At 43.1% G+C, this 23,202-nt stretch overlaps 1 protein-coding gene across 1 annotated transcript in view; it reads right to left on the bottom strand.

Moving 5' to 3' along the window:
* Positions 1-23,202, bottom strand: part of DPP6 (dipeptidyl peptidase like 6) — a 780,578-nt gene that overhangs the window by 366,794 nt on the left and 390,582 nt on the right. The window contains exon 3 of the mRNA XM_068550205.1: positions 14,788-14,886. Within this exon, the coding sequence (XP_068406306.1) occupies positions 14,788-14,886 (99 nt within the window). The remainder of the gene's footprint in view (positions 1-14,787; positions 14,887-23,202) is intronic.

The following is a 23,202-nucleotide window of genomic DNA, read 5'->3' as shown; positions in this document are numbered from 1 at the left end:
GTTGGAAATAAATCACTTCAAGAGATTAAGTTACTATCCAGAAGGAAAGTCATGAAAAGACACATTAGTAGAAGATTTGCTAAGGCCATAAACAAGCAGAGAAAGGGAGATTGCCACATTTTGCTTGGGAGCCCCAAATCACAATCCCCCTGCTTATGTCTGGGGCATTCCACAGTACCTAGAATAAACATCCAGCACTCACAGTCAGCAGTGTTAATTTAAAACTCAAGCTCCCAAATTAAAATTAGAGCATGACTTTGCTCCCTGGTCCTATTCATTTTCCCTGTTCATCAAGGACACGTGTCAGATGGCGGGGGGATGAGGTAAGGTGGAGGAGTCCTTATTCTTCTTCTAAACCCTGCTGTTGAGTGCTGATTCAGAAGAGGGAGAGGCAAAGATCCTGGGCGAATCTGAGGCTCTAAAGGCAAAGGAAGATGATGGGAAGGGTAAAGGAGAGCACGGGTTTACCTGAGAGTCAAGTGAAATGGAAAGTGCTTTTTAGCCTTTAATACACTGCATCTCCTCTTAGGCACTTAATGACTTATTCTAGTCCTGTCCATGGGATTCGGGCATCAGGAAGAAAGGCTTTTCTTCGCTTAAAGAAGAACTCAGAGAGGTGCTGATGTGGTCATTGTTTCTCATGTCCATCATCTGGTAAATGAGCAGACTCTTATTTGCAATCCATTTGCTTATTTAACCTGACTTACTTGGGGCTCTTAATGCCAAATTAAGTTTTAAAAACCCAACAATTTGGTTTAAGGATGAACACCAACCTAGGCATTTTATGTTCAATAAAACCCTATTTTCATGTGAGGAGTCACTGAGAAGAAAGTCGGAAAAGACAACACCCCCGGAAAGGCTGGTATTACACTATGTTGCCACCTACCCCTCTGATTTCAGCCAGAAAGCTGCCTTGTCACTAGCTGCCCACAGCACGCCCTGTGCCCACTGCTGGTGTATATTCACAGGCAGATTGCACGGGTCTCATTTCCAAGGCAATGTGAACAAGGTATCAAATACCTACAATGACTTCTAAGATGCATTCCTTATCTCTGGTTATTGCTCTACAATCCCTGTTACCAGAGGTGAGAACAAGACAGCAAATGGGCAGGATCTGTATACATCTGTCCTTTAGAATTCCTGATGTGGAACTTATCAACCCCCAAGTAACTAGCCTGGATTTACTGCAAATCTACTAGCAAAATGTCAGATTGGAAACAAAAACACAAAAGTCAGTCCTAAAAACAATTATCCAGCAACACTATTCTTGTGAGGTTTATCTGTTTGTTTCTTAGGCATTTGTCTTTGCAGATCACAAGTGTCTTAAGGAAAGTATCTGGTGCCTGGAGGTGTTTGAGTGGAGGCTGAGAAGCTAACAGAGAAAACAAGTCAAACCGCAAAAGGAAGCACATGACCTGGTGGAGGAAGCAGAGCTCAGACTCCACCTGGCTGCCCTGCAGAGCCTGGTGGGGTGGGGGGGCGCTGATAACCTGGTCCCCCCATACCCGGCACTTCTGCTGTGACCCCCCAGGATGCCAGGCTCACAGGAGACCAGCAGCAAGGGGGGTGCTGTGTGCACTGGACGAGGCTACGGGCCACCTAGTGAGCTGGGTGATCCTGAGAGGGCCCAAGGGGAAAAGAAACTGCCCAGGGGACACCGTCTTGTGCTTCACAGACACGTCCAGACTCCCACTGTACGTAAGGATTCAACCTCACGATGACTCTAGCAGTGCTCTTGTATGTAGTAAACAGACTTTCCACTGAACTCTGGGCAAGTTCTCAGAACCCTCAGAAGGTATTTTCAGTGTAAGTCAAACAGAACCCTTAAAAAGACCAGCTCTGCTACTCGTGAGCTGTGTGACCCAGGGCAAGTGACTGAACCTCTCTGATCCTAGAGGTTACAGATCCTTATCTGTAACACTAGTGTTACTAGGAAGCATTCTGCTACATTGTCATTTCTGAGGTTTGTTCTATTTCCCCTTTACTTTTGGTGGGGATGAAAGCCCATCTAAGGGTCTGACCTGGGAGAAATTAACAAAATGAAGTCACTTTTCAGTTCCTTGCTTTGCAAAGCGTAGAAGTCCCAGAACTCTGTCTTTACTTTGGAAAAACTCCTTAATTTGGCTTTTTAGCTGTTATTGAGAAAGGCTGACTGGCAACCGAGGCAGGAACTCAGAGGGGGGGTTGCTGAGCACAGCTAAGTCATCTGCATAATGATGCTGCCTAAACAAGTTGTTTGCTGTTTTCTCTGGGGATGGAGATTGTGGAGGAGCCCAGGATATTCAGAGAAGTAAAGAGTCTGAACACAGAAGAGAAGACTGTGACCCAAGAGACAGTCCCCGCTGGGACTTCAGGGTGTTGGGTCTGAAGCAGCAGATGTGAGGTTGGCCCTTAGGTTGGAAATCTGGACCTTTATAAAAGCCCCAAACCTGCTGAGCATTAAAAAAAAAAATCCAGATGCCATATCTGGACAAAACTCTAATTCAAAAAGATACATGTGCCCCTATGTTCACAGCAGCACTATTCACAATAGCCAAGACATAGAAACAACCTACATGTCCATCGACAGATGAATGGATAAAGATGTGGTATATATACACAATAGAATATTAGCCATAAAAAAGAATGAAAAATGCCATTTGCAGCAACATGGATGGACCTAGAGATTATCATACGAAGTGAAGTCAGACAGAGAAAGACAAATACCATATGATATCACTTATATGTGGAATCTAAAATATGACACAAATGAACTTATCTACGAAACAGAAATGGACTCACGGACATAGAGAACAGACTTGTGGTTGCCAACGGCGGGGGCACTGGGGCGGGATGGATTGGGAGTTTAGGATGAGCGGATGCAAACTATTACATACAGGATGGATAAACAATAAGATCCTACTGTATAGCACAGGGAACTATACTCAGTATCCTGGGATAAGCTATAATGGAAAAGAATATTAAAAAAGAATGTATATATGTGTATAACTGAGTCACTTTGCTGTATAACAGAAACTAACACAATATTGTAAATCAGCTACACGTAAAAAAACAAAATCCAGCTGCCAACATGTCTATTCGTATAAACTCCCCCTATTTCTGCTCCAATAAGATATAAGAAGAGACAAGAAAAAAGGTGAATTCCATATCAACCACTTGTAAGCCACCAGATATTAGAAGGATCTACCCTGGCACTCAGAACGCCTCCTTCTGGAAGATCCCCAGCTTGCAAAGACAGCACAGGACACGGGCCATTTGGTTTGCCCAGGAGGCCCCCGAAACATTTAAACTGGGAACAGGAGATTCATGCTAACTTTGCAGGCAACTCTGATTCATGTGCCCAGCCCCTGCCGGCACCCTGTCGCTCTGGGCATCTGTGCAGGGCAGTGAGGATGAGTTCAGAGGTTCTGTGATGGAAGCGGCAGCAGCAAAGCAAGGCCACTGGGTTTGGGGAAGCCCTCTAAGCAAGCGGGAAAAAGGAGGCACTGAGAATTCTCCGAGGCAGGGATGCCAAGGGGCCTTCAGAAGAGGGAGGGGCAATGGTCACCTCTAAGCTGCTCCATCTTCTGGGGTGTGTAAGTGTTCTCCTCCCTGACCCCCAACCCTGCCTAAAAGTCTGCCATTAAGCAGCTTTGTGTCCTTCAGTTTGCGAGAACAGGGGAGTGAGTGTCCATGCAGGGGACAAAGTGGAGACGAGAGAGGCTCGTTAGCACGGGAGCCACAGCAGAGCACAGGACGGACAGTGAGGCGGGGGTCAGTCTGCGAAGAAGCCAGAAAACATAACAAAGTACTGAAAAGGCCACCAGACAAATGAGCTTATCTACAGAACAGAAGTAGAGGCACAGATGTAGAAAACAAGCTTATGGTCACCAGGGGGTAAGGGAGGGGAGGGACGAATTGTGAGACTGGGATTCTCACACACACACACACACACACTACTATATGTAAAACAGATAACCAATAAGGACCTACTGTACAGCACAGGGAACCCTACTCAATCCTCTGTAATGGCCTAGATGGGAAAAGAATCTAAAGAAGAGTGTATGCATGTATACATATAACTGATTCACTTTGCTGTACACCTGAAACTCACACAACATCGTAAATCAACTCTACTCCAATAAAAATTTTTAAAAATAAAAAAATAGTAAAAGAAAAGAAAAGGCCACCACTTTCTGTAGGACCTGGGTTCCAACAGTGCATGTAAAGGACTTAGCACAGCTTCTGGCACATTTTGCATATAATCAATAAATGGCAAGGATAAAAATTATGAGGGGTGAACACCTCTAGTATCAGGAGCTGTCTCTACCATCCATTAGAGTCTCCCTATTAGAGCAGGAAAACAGAATTGGATACATCTTTATCATTACACACGTATGTGTGATTTCTTACAATGCCAAGAGCCACCACAGATAAAGAACCTGGTTGTCCTTCAGTCAACCAGAAATTCATTTACCCAGAGTCCTCGTCCATGAATACTCGATCTGCCCGACCCCTGAGTCATTCATTCAGTCAAGTAATATTTACAGAAACTTTATCACATGCCAGACACTCTGCCCTATGAGGGAAATAGGACAGTCACAACAACATGCTTACGGCCTTAAGAAGCTTGCTGTCAAGGGCAAGGCAGAGATGCAAACACACACCTGAACACAAAATTAGATATGCCATGGGCACAGGATTGATGGGTCATCAGGGATTACACTCATTTATGGAAGAGATCAAGTGATTCATTTTTTATTAATTAAGAAGGTGATCAATGTTTGAAAAGGTGTCAATGATCATTAATTAGCCTCTAGTAGGCTGACGTGGTTAAGGGCTTGGTGGGATAATTTAATTGAAACAATAAATGAAAATGTCAGTGCTTGTGTGAGGGTCACTGCACTCAAGGATGCAGAGTCTCTAATTAATACAACTTCCCGATCTGCTTGTAAAAGAGCATTCTAGACACAGAGGAATCTCACCCCTGGGCTCAACAGCTGCAGAAAAGTTAGGACTTACGTAACTTCACAGGCTCCCTCAATCTGGATGAAAGTAAAATAAAACAAAACTTGTGAGTCCTGGGCTGTGCGCTGCGGGGGTGAAAGTACCCTTGACATTCCACTGTTGGGAGGACAACCTGCCCTGCACTCTGACCGACTCTTGAAGGCGGATCTCCTGCAGTGACATGTGGTACCTCAGGGCACACCCTGAGTGACGTGGGCGGGATGCTCAGGAAAAGCTCTGACCAGCCTTGAAGCCCTGGAACAGCCATAGAACATTCTGAAAACTGTCTCTCCACCTCACTGAGGATGAAACACAACATGTCAATCTCACTTGAGATCTCTTTCCTCAAGAAAAAAAATATATGGGTGCATGTGTGAGTGTGTGTGTGTGTGTTTTCCTAGATCCCCCCCCAAAAAAAGCCTGTCCCTTTGAAATGCAAACAAGGTTGAAATGGGATTTCACTCTTCGCTCCTGCCAAGGGTCTGCATTCAATTCAACAAAGACAGAGGTTGTATCTAAATTCCCACAGAAGGGGCACTTGCCAGCTGTAAAGTGATGAAAAGATTCAGAACACGCCTCTCTTTGCTGGGAGAGTGTCGGCCCAGCTCAGCCTGCAGAGATGCAACTCCTCAAACCAGGAATTACTACAAGCAGCAGGGCCTGGGTCCTGCAGTCATTTAAGGGACTGAAGGGCCCCCCTCAGACAGAAGACCAAAAACAAAGAGTGTGATGTTCACATAGTGTCCACACCCCTCGGAAAGGAAAGAACGAGCCTGGCCCCGCCTCTGCCCCAGACGCTCCTTTAGCTGCTAGTGAAGCAGGTCCAGCCTTGCAGAGTGGGCTGCGTCCCAAGGCTGGGAGCCCTAAGACAATGCTCCAGGTGATGCTCTGATGGGCGTTTTACAGAGTTCTACCACAACCTGGCGGAGCGAGCAGCTACTTCTCCTGGCGGAGCGAGCAGCTACTTCTCCTGGCGGAGCGAGCAGCTACTTCTCCTGGCGGAGTGAGCAGCTACTTCTCCTTGGGAAAAGCCAGAGAGAATTTTGGATCAAGCCATAAAGAGCGAATGAGAGCTTCTGAAGCACAGAATTGTTGAATAAAAGCACACTCTCACACACACACACACACACACACACACAGAGGACAGACAAAGGCATTAAGTTACTGAACGTAGCTACTGTTCTCATTTGTTACACTGCTATTATTGCTTCTACTGCCCCGGGCACTAAATGCTACCCTCTTTTGATTGTTTCCTGCCGGTAACTCCAATAGAAAACCTCGCAGGACAGTTAGCAGATAATCGTTTTAGCTCAGATACTGGAAATATGGGAGATGCACGAGGAAGAAGGCAGAAGGACGCAGAGAGGCAGCTGGGGAACCATCTTGGTCTGCGGATACGGGAGCCGTGGTGGGGGTGGGCTTTACTGCACTAAGACGTAACTGGCCTCACGCCAGACGGCTGGGTTTCTCTCCTCCAGGGGAAAGGGGGAAACCTCGAAAACTACAACAGAAGCGAGAGAAAGTATTCAATAAATTGGTGCTTGACCCAAACATGTACTCTAATTACATTTCATCTGTTTCTCAGGGGCTTTAATAAGACACGGTGATGCTCTTCGATGTGCATTTTATGTAATGACTTCAAATGATTACTATTATTATCTCCTTCCACACACCGAGCCACGGAAGAATATTTCCACTCTTTGAAACCTGTCCTTTCTGGGCATTCCTTTTCAGTGACTGCTGGCCGATTGGTACAGACGGTGCCGAATAACCCCCAGGGAACTTTTTGACTCTCTGCAATTCTAAGACTTAATGGTTTTCATTGAAAAAATGTGGCCTTCAAAAACAGCAGAAATACCCAAACCATTTTAAACTCGAATTCCACCTCCATCCAACCCCCTGAGCTTTAGGAAAAAAAAAAATCTATCTGGTTTTTCAGAATAACAACCTAGAAGAAGAGAAAGCAAATATGGAAATCAAGCTGCTTTGAGCCCTGTGCACTATCTCCAATTTTACCTTCTAAAACATATACTTTTCCAGGATCAACCAGCCAGCTGTTATTTTCCTACATTCAAAGGAAGCAATTTTCTCCAATTTTACAGTATCTCTCACATAGCGTCCGAGAGACAGAGAGGGCTCTTTGCTCACAGGCGCCTGGATTAATGGAAGTGAGAATCAGCAAACAGAGTTGAGAGGTTCTGGAGCCAGAGGCCACCGTGGGCTTTCACCACGCTCCACTGAAGCTGAGGAGAGAGCAGGCTGGGAGGCCAGGCCTTGCCTGGAGCTTGCAGACTAGCTAATCCAGCCCCGGGAGCAGATCCTGCTAACCAGCCCCGGGCCTGCCTGTATCCTGAAGATACTGGGCAGGGGAAAGCGGGTCCCGGAAAGGGGCAGGTGGCCTCGCCTTGCCCAGAGCACAGGGCACGGGGCTCATCAGCCCGTTGCCAAATTTCAGTCCAGGCTGACTTCCCAAGAGAGAATCTGCAAAAGCAAATACACTTCTTGAGAACGTGTGTTGCCCAGGAGTCTCCCCAGGTGCTGCGGCATCAGACCACCTGCGCAGAATGACTGATGCCATAGATACAGAGGAGACCATTTTTCTGTTGTTGGCAAGTGCGATGAAGGGAAAGCAAAAAGCCGTTTATATACAAATATCACGCCCTCTTTCTGGAATTCGCCTTCCCCCCATTATAGTCTGAAACAGGGTTAGTAAGAGGGTAGTTGCCGTATAAACTAGTCTCATTAGGGGAAACAAACCCCAAACATGGGTTAGATTGTACAAGAGACTTGCAGAAAACGTGCTCCTGGCGCAGGTAGGGGTTTGCAGCCGCCGAGGGGCCACTTCTCATTGCCGTGTCCTCCGCCTGCTATCACAAAGTCAGCCGAACACTAGCTCTCCTGCATCGTCCTCTCCCAGGTCTTCTCTGAGGCCACCTCCTCAGCCCACTCCCCGCCCCCCCAAGTGTAAGCAGCTCCTCAGTGATGCACGCTTTCCACGTCTCCAAGTGGCTCCCACCCCTCGCCGAGCGTCACACCCAGTTCTCAATACTTAAAGAACGTTCCACTGGGTGACCTTTCATCACCCTCTGCTCTGAACTCTGTATCTAATCACAGAAGCTGACTCACATCACTGGAGCGGTGGTCCTGGTTCACCAGGCTACCGTCTCCGCGGCATCCTTGCCGCACGTCTTCCCATCCCTCCCTTCTACGCAGCCAGCACACCCTATTCATTTTCCGTTGTTCATGGTGCCTTGTCACATCTGTCACTTTGTTTCCACTCACAGCCAAAACTTTCAGTCTCTGAAGACTGACCAAATTAAGACACATTTACGTACTGAGAGCCTCTGAAGACATTAAAATGATCAAGGAAATATGTTTATGATATTTGTTATAAACTTTTCCCCGTGTAATAAATACAGTTAGCGTTGTCCCACATATTATGTTATCTAAAAGGATAAATATGAAAATGGAATGGTGGTGATTTCTAGTTGATGGAATTACAGGGGATTTATTTTCATCCTTTAAAATAGCCTTCATCTCTTTTCTAACTTACTATAGTAAATACGTAATTCAGATATAATAAAATATTTGATACGACTGTTAAGCCTAAGCGCTCACTGTGCCATTCCACTACTCTAAAACCTTCAGTTCCAACTCAACTCCTGTTTCTCTAAATGCTATCCCTTCCTCACTGGCTACCCTCCTCTCCCAAGAACCTGCCTGAGGTGGTCCCACCTTCCCCTCTGCACTCATCGATGGCTCTCTCTCTGGCTGGACACTGTTCACGGAGAGTCCATGCGGGCTCCTGCCCCAGGGCCTCTGTGGCTGCTACTCCAGGCGGCCTGGAACGCCCTCCCCCAGAGAGCTTATCTGCACACTTCTCACATTCAGGTCTCTGCTTAGATCAACTTCATCAGAAAGCATTTCCAACCATTCTGTGGTTAAAATAGCATGTCCGTAAGTTTCCTTATCTTTAAAAGTAGGTTGGTGTTTTTTCTGCGGGCGGGAGAGGGGCGCACCATGTGGCTTGTGGGATCTTAGTTCCCCGACCAGGGATTGAACCCGGACCTTTGGCAGTGAAAGTGCGGAGTCCTAACCACTGGACTGCCAGGGAAGCCTCCAAAACTAGGTTAAGTAGCAAATGAGAAAATGTTCAAGAAGCGCCAGCAGATGGCCACAGACCGGGTACTTTGCTAGGTGCTGCGAACACCATGGTAAATAAACAGAGGCAAATCCTATTCTTGTGGCGTTTACATGGAAGGAAAGACAGGCGTTGAGTAAATAATTATATTTAATGTGTGTAACAAAAGGTAAAGTGCAGGATGCAGCAGAGCCTGAATCTAGAAGATCTAGGCAGCAGAGAAAAGCCGGCAGCGGGAGTGAGAATTAGAGAGAGATCAAAGGAAAACGATAAACTGCAGGAGTGGTGCTGAGGAGGGATGAGAGTGGAATAGAGAAGAGGGGTGTTCTGGGCAGAAAGAACATCCTGTGAGAACCAGCCTGAGGGAAAAAGAAGACGGACTTCAGAAGCCATCAAAGAAGTTCAAGTCGGTCCAGAGCAAGAGAAAACTGGGGACACATGAGGGACAAGGCAGGAAAAGTAAGGGGACTGATCTCAGAGAGTCTGAGAAACAGAGGGTGCCCAGGGCCGGGGCTGCACACCCCTCCTGAGAGCAGTGGAAAGCCAGGGAAAGTTCTGTGACAGGAGACTGGGGGCAGGGAGATGAGTCCTGGACACGTGAACTTGAAGTGTCCACAAGACATCCTGGTGGACATGTAAATCAGTCAGTGAGACACACACACACAACACACTCAGAAGAGCGTTTGAGCTGGAGCTGCAGAACTGAAACTCAGTGGCATATAGACAGTAACTAGAGTCATGGGACTGAATGAGTGTACAGAGGCCTGAGGACTTCAGACATCTAAAGGTGGAAACATAAACACTCCGCCCATGTGAGTGACCCCTTCTGCTTGCACCAGAGCCATTACCTGAGGGTCCACTGAGGAGCACGGCTCCTGGTCCTGTCTGCTGCCACGCCTGTCTCCAGTCCTGTATCCTTTAGATGAACCAGCTGACAAATATGCCAATGGCAGTCAGCAGTGTCTGACTGAATCTAAGATGGGCTCTGAGTATTCTGAAGGCAGAGCTGGCAGAAGTTCTTGGTGGATTAGATATGAAGTACAAGAAAAAGAGCAAAGTAAACGATGACTCCAAGTCTTTCAGCCTGTTCTGCCAGAGGAACAAATTTCTCATCAGCTGAATTGAAAGAGGCTGTGCCTAGAGCAGGTGGGTTTGTTTTGTTTGTTTGTTTGTTTTGGGTGGGGAGGTAGATCAAGAACTCAGATTTGGCGATACTAGAGTTAGGGTTGTGATGTCTATGAGACATCTGAGAACTTCAGGAGAGAGGTCTGGTCTGGAGAATAAGCTAGGAGTCATTGGTAGGTGAGTATTTTGAGCCATGAGACTAGATGAAAGCACAGAGGGAATGAGTGTAGATACCAAAAGGCGAGGATGAAGACTGAGTCCCGGGCCCACCAACATCAAAAGTCGGAGAGAAGAGCGAGAACCAGCACAGGCGTCTGAGAAGGAGCTGCCCGTGAGGCAGAAATAAAACCAAGAGAATGTGATGACCTATAGGTCAAGTGAGAAAGTTGGTGCAGGTAGAGGGAGTAATCAATTGTGTCAAATGCTGCTGATCATTAGATTAAGATGAGGTCTGAGACGTGACCATGGAATTTAGCAACCTGGAGGTTATTGGTGACCTTGACAAGAGGAGAGTCAGGGAGTGCTGGGGGTGAAAGCCTAACAAGAGTGGGCTTAGCAAGAACTGGAGAAGAGTAATCTGAGATGTCACAGAGAGACAACTGTTTCAAGCTGCAAAGGAGAACAAGAAATTGGGCAGTGCCCGGTGGGGAAGGTGGAGTCACGCTAAGCTTTGTGTGTGTGTTTCTTTCGGTGAGACAAATAAGAGCATATCTGCCTGATGATGGGAATAATCTGACACAGAGATAAAAAAATGAACATTTAGAGAAGAAAGGAGACATATGCTACAATTATTCCTCAAGTAAGTGAAGCAAGTTCACCTCTGAGTTTTGTAGATGGAGCGCAGACAGGTCATCTGTGGTTACAGGCTGGGGGAGGGGCAGAGCGCATGGCAGGTGCAGATGGTGGTGGGTGAGGAGATGTGATGGTGAGAGTATTCTTAAGCTTTCTTCTGGTAGTTTTAGATGAGAAGTAGGATGGGAAGAAGGCTGGAGAAAATTAAGGAGAGAGGAGAAGGTCTGAAATGATTCATCATCTAGGAGTTGCAAAGAGGGGATAAGACAGCCCAGGAAGACTGGTCCATGGACATAAATGGACTTAAGTGTCTGAAGTAACCAAAAGACCTCATCACAGCGGCTACCTCATATCACAGAATCCCAGCACGGCACATTAAAGGATCCAAAAGGTTGAGAAGTCCAATGTGGTCACTTATAAAAGACAGAAGAATTTACTCAACTAAGCAAATATGCGGCGAGACTACACCCTGGGCAATTTCAGGAAGTGTACGCCTCTTCCTTTGTAGGAGGGAGTTCAGAGTGAGCTCCGAGGGAGTTCAGATGTTGTCAGTTCTACTGCTCTACACACCTCATCTGACTTGACCCAGGGGTTGCAACAAATATGTGAGGGAAGTCTACAAGAGCTTTTGGACGTTAGAGAATTTGAAGACTGTTACACCAATCATTTTCAGAAAAGGTAGATCAAAAAATTGTCTCTAGTATAAAAATGGGTTAGGAGAAATTTAACTCCAACCCAACCCATTTTCTCCTGATAAATAAAGCATATTAGTTCTAGACTATTAACTCCAATATTAAACCCAAGATACATTTGCTAACTTTAGTAGTTAATGTGCACTAAAAAAGCCAAGTCTCTTTCTCTGTGGGGAATTACCCCATTTTTCTTGATCACTTGGGTATTTTGTTAGTTCAACATAGGCACCATGAGAATAAGGGATACTACAATAGAAAATTTAAGGAATGGCAATTCTGAAATACTTACAACCTACAGCCTTGCTTAAAACACACAATATAACCAGTGAGTTTGTGAGAAAATTGGCTGGAGACAGGGGGCTTCGACTCTATATGATGTAGCAGTTTACAGAAACCAGAGAGACCTAGGCTCAAGTCTGAATTTTGCTACTTATTAACTGTGTGATGTTGATCAAGTCATTTAAACACCCTTGGCTCAGTTTCCTCATCCGTAAAATGTGAATAATGGTAGTTGTGAGAATTACATGATTTAATGTGTGCAAAGCACTTAGTAGAGAGCTTAAGATATGGGAAACCCTCAGTAGTTGATGGTGATGGTGATGGTGATGGTGGTGATGGTGATGATGATGGTGATGATGATGGTGGTGATGGTGATGATGATGTGATGATGGTGATGATGATGACGATGATGGTGGTGGTGACAGTGATGATGATGGTGGTGGTGGTGATAGTGACAGTTAAGGAAGAAGAAGGGGAGGAGGCACAGACAGAGGAGAAAGGAGGAAGAAGAGGAGAAGAATGAGGTTGCCGTAGTGATGATGGTGGTAGATGGTGGTGGTGGTGGTGGGTGGTGACTCCAAGTCTGCCACAGGGAAACTGTTCCAGAGGCAAAAAAAAATGCTTGCATTTTGGGGGTCCATGGGCAATTTGCCTGCTACATTGTAGACACTCAATAATCACTAATTGAATGAATTAATGTTCTGATAATTTCTAAAGCTCATCTCAGCTCCACAACATTTGATAATCCTATGAATGTACAGCAGTCTTTCTGTGGATCTTCACATTTAGACTTGTAATGTAAAAAATGAATGAATTCTTTGTGGTATTTGTAAAAATCCATTATGAAGGCACAGTTAATCACGACAGTTATTTCATCCACTTTAAGCTATTACATCTTCAGGGAGCAAGAAGAAAGGGACTGATCAGGAAGAGGAATAAGTGAAAGAACAGTTGGAGGGCGGCTGCTAAAAGGGTACGGGGAAAACAGTTATGGTCCCTCACATTCTTGACAGTGCCTGGTCTCTGGGGAGACCTGAACACCTGGTTAATTTGCAATAAAACTTCACACTGTGCTTACCTTTACAAAGGAAGAATCCACTTAAGAAAGCTCCTGGACACCAAAGTCATGTTTATTTGAACCACAGGTGGTCTTATGAGTAGACTTAACCTGCTAAAACAGAGAGGCTGGGCATTTTCTGCTGGGCACAAGGCCACTTCTCAACTGCTGGTATTAACGCCCAACTTTGTGGATATAACAAAATCTTGGCTGGCTTCCTCTGTCCAGAAAGCCAGCACATCTCAGAACCAGCTCTATGCATCTGCAGCATAAATTAGCTCATGAGATACAAACACCTTTCAACAGTAACCAACACGGGTTCCTGCAGAAACTTAGGTGCCCCTGGGCCTCCAGATCTCTGCTTACACTTTTTAAATTTTTTGCACAGGGAAAGCTAGCTGGTTTAGGCCAAGTCTGAGACCATGGGCACCCTAATATAAAGATTTCCATATATTATTTTAGCACCTCATGGAGTCTTTGCAGGGCCCCCTCTGACCTGCTCTGAACCCTATACCTTTGAGACCAAGTTTATGCACCATCTTTGAAACTCCTTCTCAGGAAGAATGAGGAAATCACATCCTTCCTGCACTTTGTTTCACGACTGCCTTTGGTCACTCCCTGTTTTGTCTCCAGAATGACTTTGTGCTCCTTAAGAAGAGAGTAATCATCTTTTATTCCCAAGATCAGGCCCAGAGCACACTATCCATGCTTACCTCCTTCCTCCACAACGGGTAAATACAACCAGGAAGCAGATGCTAAGTCCCCCTCAAAACCAAAGGTAAAATTACTTCCTCAGTCAAATAACAAAGACCTTGGCTCTGTCTATGTTTTGGATTTCCATGTGCCCCCCACTGGCATTCACAATACACTGCTCTCATTTCTCCCCAATTCCGTCTTATAAAATACATTCCCTCTGAGATTCAGCTACTTCTTTGACCTGAGGATTAATTTTCAAGTGCATCCCACTGAGGCTAAGACTAAACAGAAACAATATCCATGGAGATAGCAGCAGAGGTTCTAGGACCAGACTACACAAGAGGGATGCAGCAAAGCCTGCAGAAGATGGGGAGCAGTCATTTACATCTTTCCTCCCAGGACTGCACTCTAAAAATTATTTCAGACCCAACTACAGGAAATAGACTGTTTTGAACCAAAACATGCATTATAAACATACTGCCTTTTGCTACCAGTTCTATTTTGCTTTATTGTTTAAAAAAATCAGCCCAAAGAAGATTTCATCCAGATTAAAGTTCAAGAGGAAAATTAATTTATCTGCATCTATGCACGAGGCTCCGCTGTGTCTTTCGTTAGACAGCATTCTAGAAGAAACCTTTTCGTTCCCTTTGGCCCTTGTATCTAGTTGGAGTGAAAGCAAGAGGAGTACAAAAGGGAATGAAGGACATGGGGAAAGGAGGAAGGCTCAGCTGTGTCTCTCCCTGCCCTGTTGCTTAGCAACAGCTCACATCTCCATCTGAGAAATTACGATTCAGGGAGGCGACACGGAGGACCCATTTCTCATGAAGGAGCAGCCTGATTTTACCAGATACAAATTTTCTTAGACTGATAATAAGATAGTGATCACAGCAAGAGCTCTGAGGGTCCGCTTCTACAGCCAGAGAGAGAAGGTGAAAGGCAAACTACGAAACCCAAACTCTCAAAACGTGGCAGAGAGTGGGAAAGTGCTTTCTCACATGCACTCAGGACTCAGGACTCACCACTTATCCACTTAGCCTCGGGATCATGAATTTTGAAATCTTCACTGAAGAGATCTTCCACAGTCACCTTCTTCTTTTGAGACAGACTGTTATCTTCCGCTAGAAAAGAAAGAGGCAAATGGTCAAAAATTTTATTTTTTGGTAAAAAAAAAAAAGAGGACTATAAAACATTCTGATTGCCATTCAGAAATAGTATATACGGTAATACATAATTTCTATAAGTAAGTGCTGAACAAAAGCATGCTTTCTGTTTTTAGCTAAGCTATCAAAAACTATGGTAAGGGGAATCACGGTTCAGTAAAATGGCATCATTACGCCCCCTCTGCCTGCAAAACATGAATGATCGTACTTCTTAGATACGAAGGTAAATAGTTGTTTCAAAACTGACTGATGAGCAAGAAGGCGGGAATAGTCAAGAAGGGAAGGATCTCAACTTTTTATGTAACCAGTCATTCATTAAGCATTTATAACGCCAACTGCAGATGACATGTTGGATGCTGAAAATTCAAAGACAACTAACACATTCCTTAGGTGTTTATTCTCCACGTGCCTCACTTGTCCCTGGCTGCCTTTAGGTTGGGGATTAGTTCTTCAGACAGAATCACGCCCCAAATTCTGTGTGCAAACTACCAGATTTTGCCCTCCCTTACCTGGATCACCATGCTTGGGAGTAAGCACCTGGGATAAGATTTGAACATCCATCCCCTCTAGAGGCAATGTTTAGCTAAGGGCCCCAGCGGGGAGACTTTAGGAACCTGGCAGCTTTTATCCTGTTTCCTGAGGTTGAAGTGTCTGGGGTTTTAGATCTGCCTCAGAAGACGTTCTCTCCAATGGCACAAAAATCCATTCATCTACTTTGAAAAGACAAAGGGCTGTCTGGGCATCTGACCTGTGAGACTAAGCAGATTAAACCCACAGAACAGGACACCAAACCACCTTTACTTCCTTTATAATAATAAGAAACTCTTTATCTTAACCATTTCTGATGTACATCATTTACCTAGAATGTTTATTTATGATCCCGCCCTCTTAAATAAAAGATGCCAGCTGTTGTGGTACTTTTCCTGAAGATTCAGGTCCTCGTTTCTTCCGTTTTGTGTTGGGCTGCTGTGTGGGGTATCCTCAGTGCTAATTAAGGTGTGGAGGTCTGTGTGCATCCTACGTGAGGTGGTTTCAGATCAGTATGTTTTTACATTTTGATATTTGGTTATGTCTGTTTCTCTCCTCAATTTCTGGCTGTTGAGCCACCTTCACTTCTTGGGCTGTCACAATGCTTGCCCTCAACAGTACCCTTTGCCTCTTTCAACTCTGTTTCAAAATCTGTGACAGGTTGGGAAAACAAAAAGAATTTTTGTTATAGTACATAATGAAATAAGAATATAGAATCTCTGAATGAAATCTCCAAAGCTTCTTCTAGGATTCTAGCATGTGGATTTTGTTACATCTCCTATGGTTTCTTTCTTTTGGCCTCCCTGGATGTGACAGATTACTGAAATTCTCAGAAACGTTGCACACTGACTGATTTCTTGCATATCAAATAGGATTAATGTGTGTAAAAGTCTTTTGAAATTTACAGAATGATAAGGTTCAAGGTGGCCTTCTTGTTACACCTGATTATATGTGGAGCTCTCCCAGGGGCTGATCAAAACATGTTAAAGCCAAACCAAGTTCTTCCCTCTAGGACCTTCCTATCTGCAATTGAAGCCGCCCCGAAAAAAGACACACCGCTTCAAACAATGCATTTCAGTATGGAAGACAGACAATAAATGAAAATTTTAAAGATTACTAGACAACGGTCTAATAAAAGCTAGAGAATGGACTTGAGGATATGGGGAGGGGGAGGGGTAACACGTGACAGGGTGAGAGAGTGGCATGGACATATATACACTACCAAATGTAAAATAGATAGCTAGTGGGAAGCAGCCGCATAGCACAGGGAGATCAGCTGGGTGCTTTGTGACCACCTAGAGGGGTGGGATAGGGAGGGTGGGAGGGAGGGAGACGCAAGAGGGAAGAGATATGGGTACATATGTATATGTATAACTGATTCACCTTGTTATAAAGCAGAAACTAACACACCATTGTAAAGCAATTACACTCCAATAAAGATGTTAAAAAAAAAATCAGGATAGATAAGATTTAAACAATAAAGTGAATATCACAACAAAAAGAAAAAAAAAAGAAGTATACTTGCAACTAGTCGATAAGTAAGTGCACAGTACAGTGATTATAGACAACAATACTATATTATAAACATCAAACTTGTTAAGAGACTAGATCTCAATTATTCCTACCGAAAAAAAAGATAATTATGTGACCTTATAGACGGTGCTAGCTAACCCTACAAAGGCAATCGTATTGTAATATATAAATGTATCAAATTAACATGTTGTACACCTTAAACTTACACAATGTTATATGTCAAATATATTTCAATTAAAATACAATAAATAAAATTTTAAAAGAACAAAGAATAAAAATCTCAGAGACACTCAAGTATATGGTCAGAAAATAATCATATTAAAACTAAATTTTATCTAAGTAAACACCATTATTCAGGGATGATTCTAGCTCCGCATTTTGGTTATCCACATGTCTAATAAAAGAATGAAAGACTGTCATTTCAACAAACTTTGGGTAAACTATGAAAAGCCAATTTATTCACTTTATGAAAAATTTTCTTTTCACTAATGTCTGGGAGTTCATCCAAAAAAAAAAATTTTTGTTTTTTTTTTGGCTGCGCCGCGTGGCATGCAGAACGTCCCCGACCAGGGATCGAAGCCGTGCCCCCTGCATTGGAAGCGTGGCTTCTTAACCACTGCGCCACCAGGGAAGTCCAAAAATGTGTTTTATTTTTAAAAAACTATTACTTCCTCTGTTTTTAAAACATACTTGAAAATCTTACACGACTTAAATAGGGACAGCTTGTGACGGCAGCATTATGATATACACTATACAAAGTGCTCCGCCCAAGCCAAGACACTTGATTGTGTCAGTAATCAGCTCTGCCGCCTCAAAACCATCACCGCTGGCCTCTCTGGACCTTGACGGCTTGCTCACATGGTCAAGTGCTATCTGAGTTACTGACTTACAGCCTGATGCATTCCAAAAACCCTTTGAGGTGGTGACAAGCACGAGTGACTGCCATGTTCAGGAGTCAGGCTGAGCCCTGAAGAATCACAAATGAAAGACCTTATAGCTGACCTTAAGAATCTCACAGAGCAATGGAACCAAGGCTGAAAAATGACCACACTGCAGCAGTGACAGGGCTGAGGGCATCAGGACCTGGCGTGCTAATATTTAAGGAGACTGCAGAATAAAAAGTAGGGGGAATTCCAGAAAGAATTCTTTGAGAAAAGAACCCCCTAGCCAAGATAAAAGAGATAAAAGAAGAACATTCAAGCTAGGAGGGTTGCAAGGGCATCAAGGCATTGGCGAATGCAGTATTTTCAGGAAACTGTGAGCATGTCGACACTGGCGCAGTAGAAAGTGTGAGTTGAAAATGTCTCGAGATGAAGGTAGATTCTCTCATTATATCTGATATTCTGAAATTCCATTAGAAAATGTCTGCTTGTGGATCTTCTTTAAACATCCTGCTTCCCAGTCAGTACTATTTTCAGTCTAAGAACTACTTTCTCTGGATCAGGAATATTACCGGCAACTGTCTCAGTCAACATTACTGCTCCATCTTTCCAGACCCCACTGGACCTGCACAGGAGCTTTTAGGTCCAGCCTCCACACTCCTAGCTTTTTCTTTCACGTCTTTGGCATTTTTATGTCTTTGGGAGCACTTGCATGATTTCTTCAGCTCCATCTTCCACTTTATGAATCAGCATGATTTCTTCAGCTCCGTCTTCCACTGTATCTACTTGCATGATTTCTTCAGCTCCATTTTCCACTTTATTTTTTCTCTAGTGTGTCTAACTCTTTCATTTCACTACTGAGTTTTAAATTTTTAAATATATTTTAATTTCTAATGTTCCTAATTAGCTCTTTCTCAAGATCACTGACTTTTACAACTGCAAGCTTATCACATCGATCATTAAAAAAAAAAACCCTAAAGTGTCATTTTCTGTTTTCCCTAGTTGATTTATATTTCTTTGGAGTTAAGTTCTTACATGTGTTAAGCTGGTGTGCTGCTTTTAGGGGATGGTTTCTGTGGGTCCTTCGATCTTGGTTGTAAGGTTCTCTCCTGCAAGTGTCCTGGGTCATGAGAGACTCCTGGTGGTGTGGTCACAAGAATGTCCTGGGCAGTCAGAGGGTCCATCCGGGTAATGGCTCTCACCAGGCCTGTGTGGCCATTTGGGCTGGAGCCCTTTCAGAGATTCAAGAACCTCTGAACATAAATGCCACTTTAAGGCAGGGGACACTTGTCCAGCCTCTGGCCTCCATAGACACCAGTATCCTATCCCCTCCTGTTGGGCCTGACTTCAGCCTCTGTTCCTTTAGGGCGGCAGGGATTTGGCCTTGCTTGCTGCTGTAGGTTTTTACTTGGTCCTTCTTCTAAGGATACTTTTCTATTCTAGGTATAGGAAGAACTCCCTTTCTGGTTTTTGCCTGCAGCTATGTTTTTACTATATATCTTCTCTCATTTCTAAACGCTTGAAATGAAAAGGAAAAACTTCTATGCTCAACCTGTCATCTTTAAATGAAAATCAACATACACATGCGCAGAGATATAAGAAGTGGCCAGTGGCTCTTAGAGTTTGGACTTTATCCTGAAGAAAATTTGGGGATGATTGAAAAGTGAAGTTTCCTTCAGTCCTATAGTTAGATAACCACATGGCACTTGTAATTAACTTGGCATCTTGGTTAGCTCACCGGCATGCAAAGGTCTGTTATAATCTGTAGTGATGTAGTTGTTCTTTGTGTAGGTCAGTATATAATACAAGGCTCCTTTCCATTCCTGATGCTTGTTAAATAGTTACGTTGTTAAACAGTACAATTATTGGACAACATTTTGGAACCTCGTCTCCAGGGATTTTTAATATTAGAAACAAATCCCTCGACCCTAAAGCAGGTTAATCTGATGCATAATCTTCCCAGGTGTTTTCAATCACTGCTAGTAGGGGGTTAGCTACTGACAAACCCAATGTGATAACAGAGAAAACCTACCCAGATTAGTCAGAAGTCTCTTGTAAACTCTGTTTTTGTTAGAAATTGGAATAACTGACAACTCTAAAATGTGTTGCAGTCTTTGGAGGGTTCTGACAGCTATTACCTCTCGATCCTACAAGAAGGAGGACGAAGGAAAGCCATTTTATGGACAGTAAACCTGAGCTCCTGAGAGGCTGAGTGGCTTCTCCAAAGATTCACGGGAAGGCAGTAAAGCTAACATTAACCACAGTTGCAGAACTTAAATAATGACATTATTCACAGAATCTGGCTTGTTCACAACCTATTCCACAACTGGGATGCTAATAAAATCACAAAATGCAGGTAATGTTAATGATGATCCTGATAAAACACTGTGCTCTCCAGGTATAAAAGTTTTCTGTAAATAAAGAAAAGGTTGGAAAAAAACATTTTAAGGCATACGTTTCCTTAATTATAAAAATGTTAGCCACCAAATCGGATTAACAAGGAACTCATACTCTCAGTATAATGGCTGGCACGTAGCAAGTGGTCACCCTGCTGTGAGTGGTTTGGCTGATGTCAAGCACTAAGTGCTTTCAAAGCTCGAAGGGGACAAGGACAGTGTGGGTGAGTCAGAAGTAGCTCCACAGAGACTCAGACCCCAACCTGAGACTCAGAGTAAAACTCCTCTTACATTTAGAATAAGTCACTGGGAAACTTGCATGTTATTTCTATAGAAGTTGATAATATTTGTATGTTTCCATACAAACACCTACAGAAGAACACGTGGAAATCAATTTTTCATTTTTCAGTGTTTGCACTGTTAATTCACAAGTTCCAATGATAAAGCATTTGCTGAAAAGCAAATCACTGCAGCCTGTTCCACTGACGACTATCCTAACACAGAGAGCTGCGCAGTAAAAGGAAAAAGCTCAGTGAAAACACAGGAAACACTTCCCTTCACTCTGCCCGCATGTGAGCTGAATGAGTGCACTATGTCAGATATGGTTAGAGGCTGGGCCCAATACTTCCAATTAGATTTCTTTTTTCTTTCTTTCTTTTTTAAATAAAAGAAGTTCAGTCAATAATAATGTCTGCTATAGATACTACTCATATTTCCTTGGTAGGTAGATTCTTATCATAATGAAAGAATAAATTTAGTTACGCTTCACTACCAACAGCTTAGGAACAACGACATTTAAACCAGGTAACATGCCTACAAATCATGATATGAATTTGGGAATTTTTCACCTAATCCTGAGTTAACCTGTCCAGATCATCTACCACGTGAACCCTTAGGTCAGGACTGAGCAGGAAACATCTCATGCATAGACAGAAATCCTAGAGACAGCAGGAAGCAGCAGCCACTGAGTCAAGGGAGCACTCTATCCCTTTACAAAGAGTGAGATTTACTCCAAATCACAGCAAAATACAATTCTCTGGAGAAATCTCTCTGGAAAAGTCCACGCCCAAATGTAAGAAACTAAGTATCTATGGTTGGGTTAAGAACTGCATTAAAAATAGGGTTGCCATATGATCCAGCAATCCCACTCCTGGACATATACCCAGATAAAACTCTAATTTGTAAAGACAGATGCACGTCAGTGTTCATCGCTGCACTCCTTACAATAGCCGAGACATGGAAACAACCTAAATGTCCACTGACTGATGAATGGATAAAGAAGATGTGGTACATATATACAGTGGAGTACTACTCAGCCATAAAAAGAAATGAAATAATACCATTTGCAGCAATATGGATGGACCTAGAGATTATCATATTGAGTGAAGTAAGTCAGACAGAGAAAGAAAAATACCATATGATATCACTTATATGTGGAATCTAAAAAAAATGATACAAATGAACTTATTTACAAAACAGAAACAGACTCACAAACATAGAGAACAGACTTGTGGTTGCCAAGGGGGAGGGGAGTGAGGGAGGGATGGATTGGGAGTTTTGGATTAGCAGATGCAAACTATTATATATAGAATGGATACACAACAAGGTGCTACTGTATAGCACAGGGAACTATCGATATATTCAATATGATAAACCATAATGGAAAAGAATATGAAAAAGAATGTATATATATATGTAAACTGAGTCACTTTGCTGTACAGCAGAAATTAACACAACACTGTAACTCAACTAGACATCAATAAAATTTAAAAAAAAGAATTACATTACACCACATTGTCAGGAGTGATGGTGGAGGAGCTACAAGAAAATCCACAGTCAAGGCTGCTTTTAGGATGTATTTCTTTTTGACTCATCCGAACAAAGGTGATCATGCTTTCCCTTCTGCTCCCAAGAGTCAGCATTGAACTGATGACTTCCTTTCAAGTCTGTTTTCCATACTAGCTTGATTGTTCCCCTTTTCTTAAGACAAAAATTGTGTCTTCTTCATCCCTGTAAGGAGCCTGGCACATACACACATTCAGCTAATTTCTGTTAAATGAGCATTTTTAAAATCTACATCTTTGCTTTCACTTTTTGCTTATTTTTTGTAATAAAGTCTTTTTCATTACTGAAATATATTATTTATGGTTATAATCCAAATTTATATCTACAAAGAGTCCCACAGATATTGATTTATCTTAAAGGCTTCTTCTTACAAGTTCACATATCTTCTGAAGCATCTAAGGAAGCTCATAGCATAATACCGAAATTAGTCACATTGTACATTTTACTCAAATGCTGGAGACCAAGTTATCAGCATTATTCAACACACCCTGTAAATTAAGAAGTTCTAGATGTCGTGCTTTTTTTAAGCTTCTCAATCAAAAACATCAGAGATATTCACCTCTTCTTTATGCCCTTACCTTATTCTTTTAGATCTAAGAAATAAATTAAAACCTTAAAATATATTTATCTGCCTGTTTCCTTTAATGAGCCATAACCAGTGGACTTCACATAATAAAATGCACAAAGGTTGATATGTTTACCTAATCTTCTTCTTTTGGACATTTTTATTAAGATAAAATTCACACACTATAAAATTGACCCATCGGAAGTGTGCAACTCAATGGTTTCAGTATGTTCAAAAGAGTTGTGCAACTACCACTGCGATCTAAGTTTAGAACATTTTCAGTATTCCCCTTCCCGAAGACTCCATAATCATTAGCAGTCACTCTCCGTTCCCACCCCTTTCTTCCCAGGCCTAAGCAACGAAAAATTTATTTTCTGTATCTATACATTTGGCTAGTATGGGTAACTCATATAGAATCATACAATATCTTGATCTTTTGTGATTAGCATATTTCACTTATCATATTTTCAAGTTTCATCCACGTAATAGTATGTAATAATATGTATCAGCACTTCACTCCTTTTTA

Source organism: Eschrichtius robustus, chromosome 8 (genome assembly GCF_028021215.1).
Source record: "Eschrichtius robustus isolate mEscRob2 chromosome 8, mEscRob2.pri, whole genome shotgun sequence".
NCBI lineage: Eukaryota > Metazoa > Chordata > Mammalia > Artiodactyla > Eschrichtiidae > Eschrichtius > Eschrichtius robustus.
Note: the sequence above shows the minus strand (reverse complement) of the source record. Positions and strands in the feature narration are given on the sequence as shown.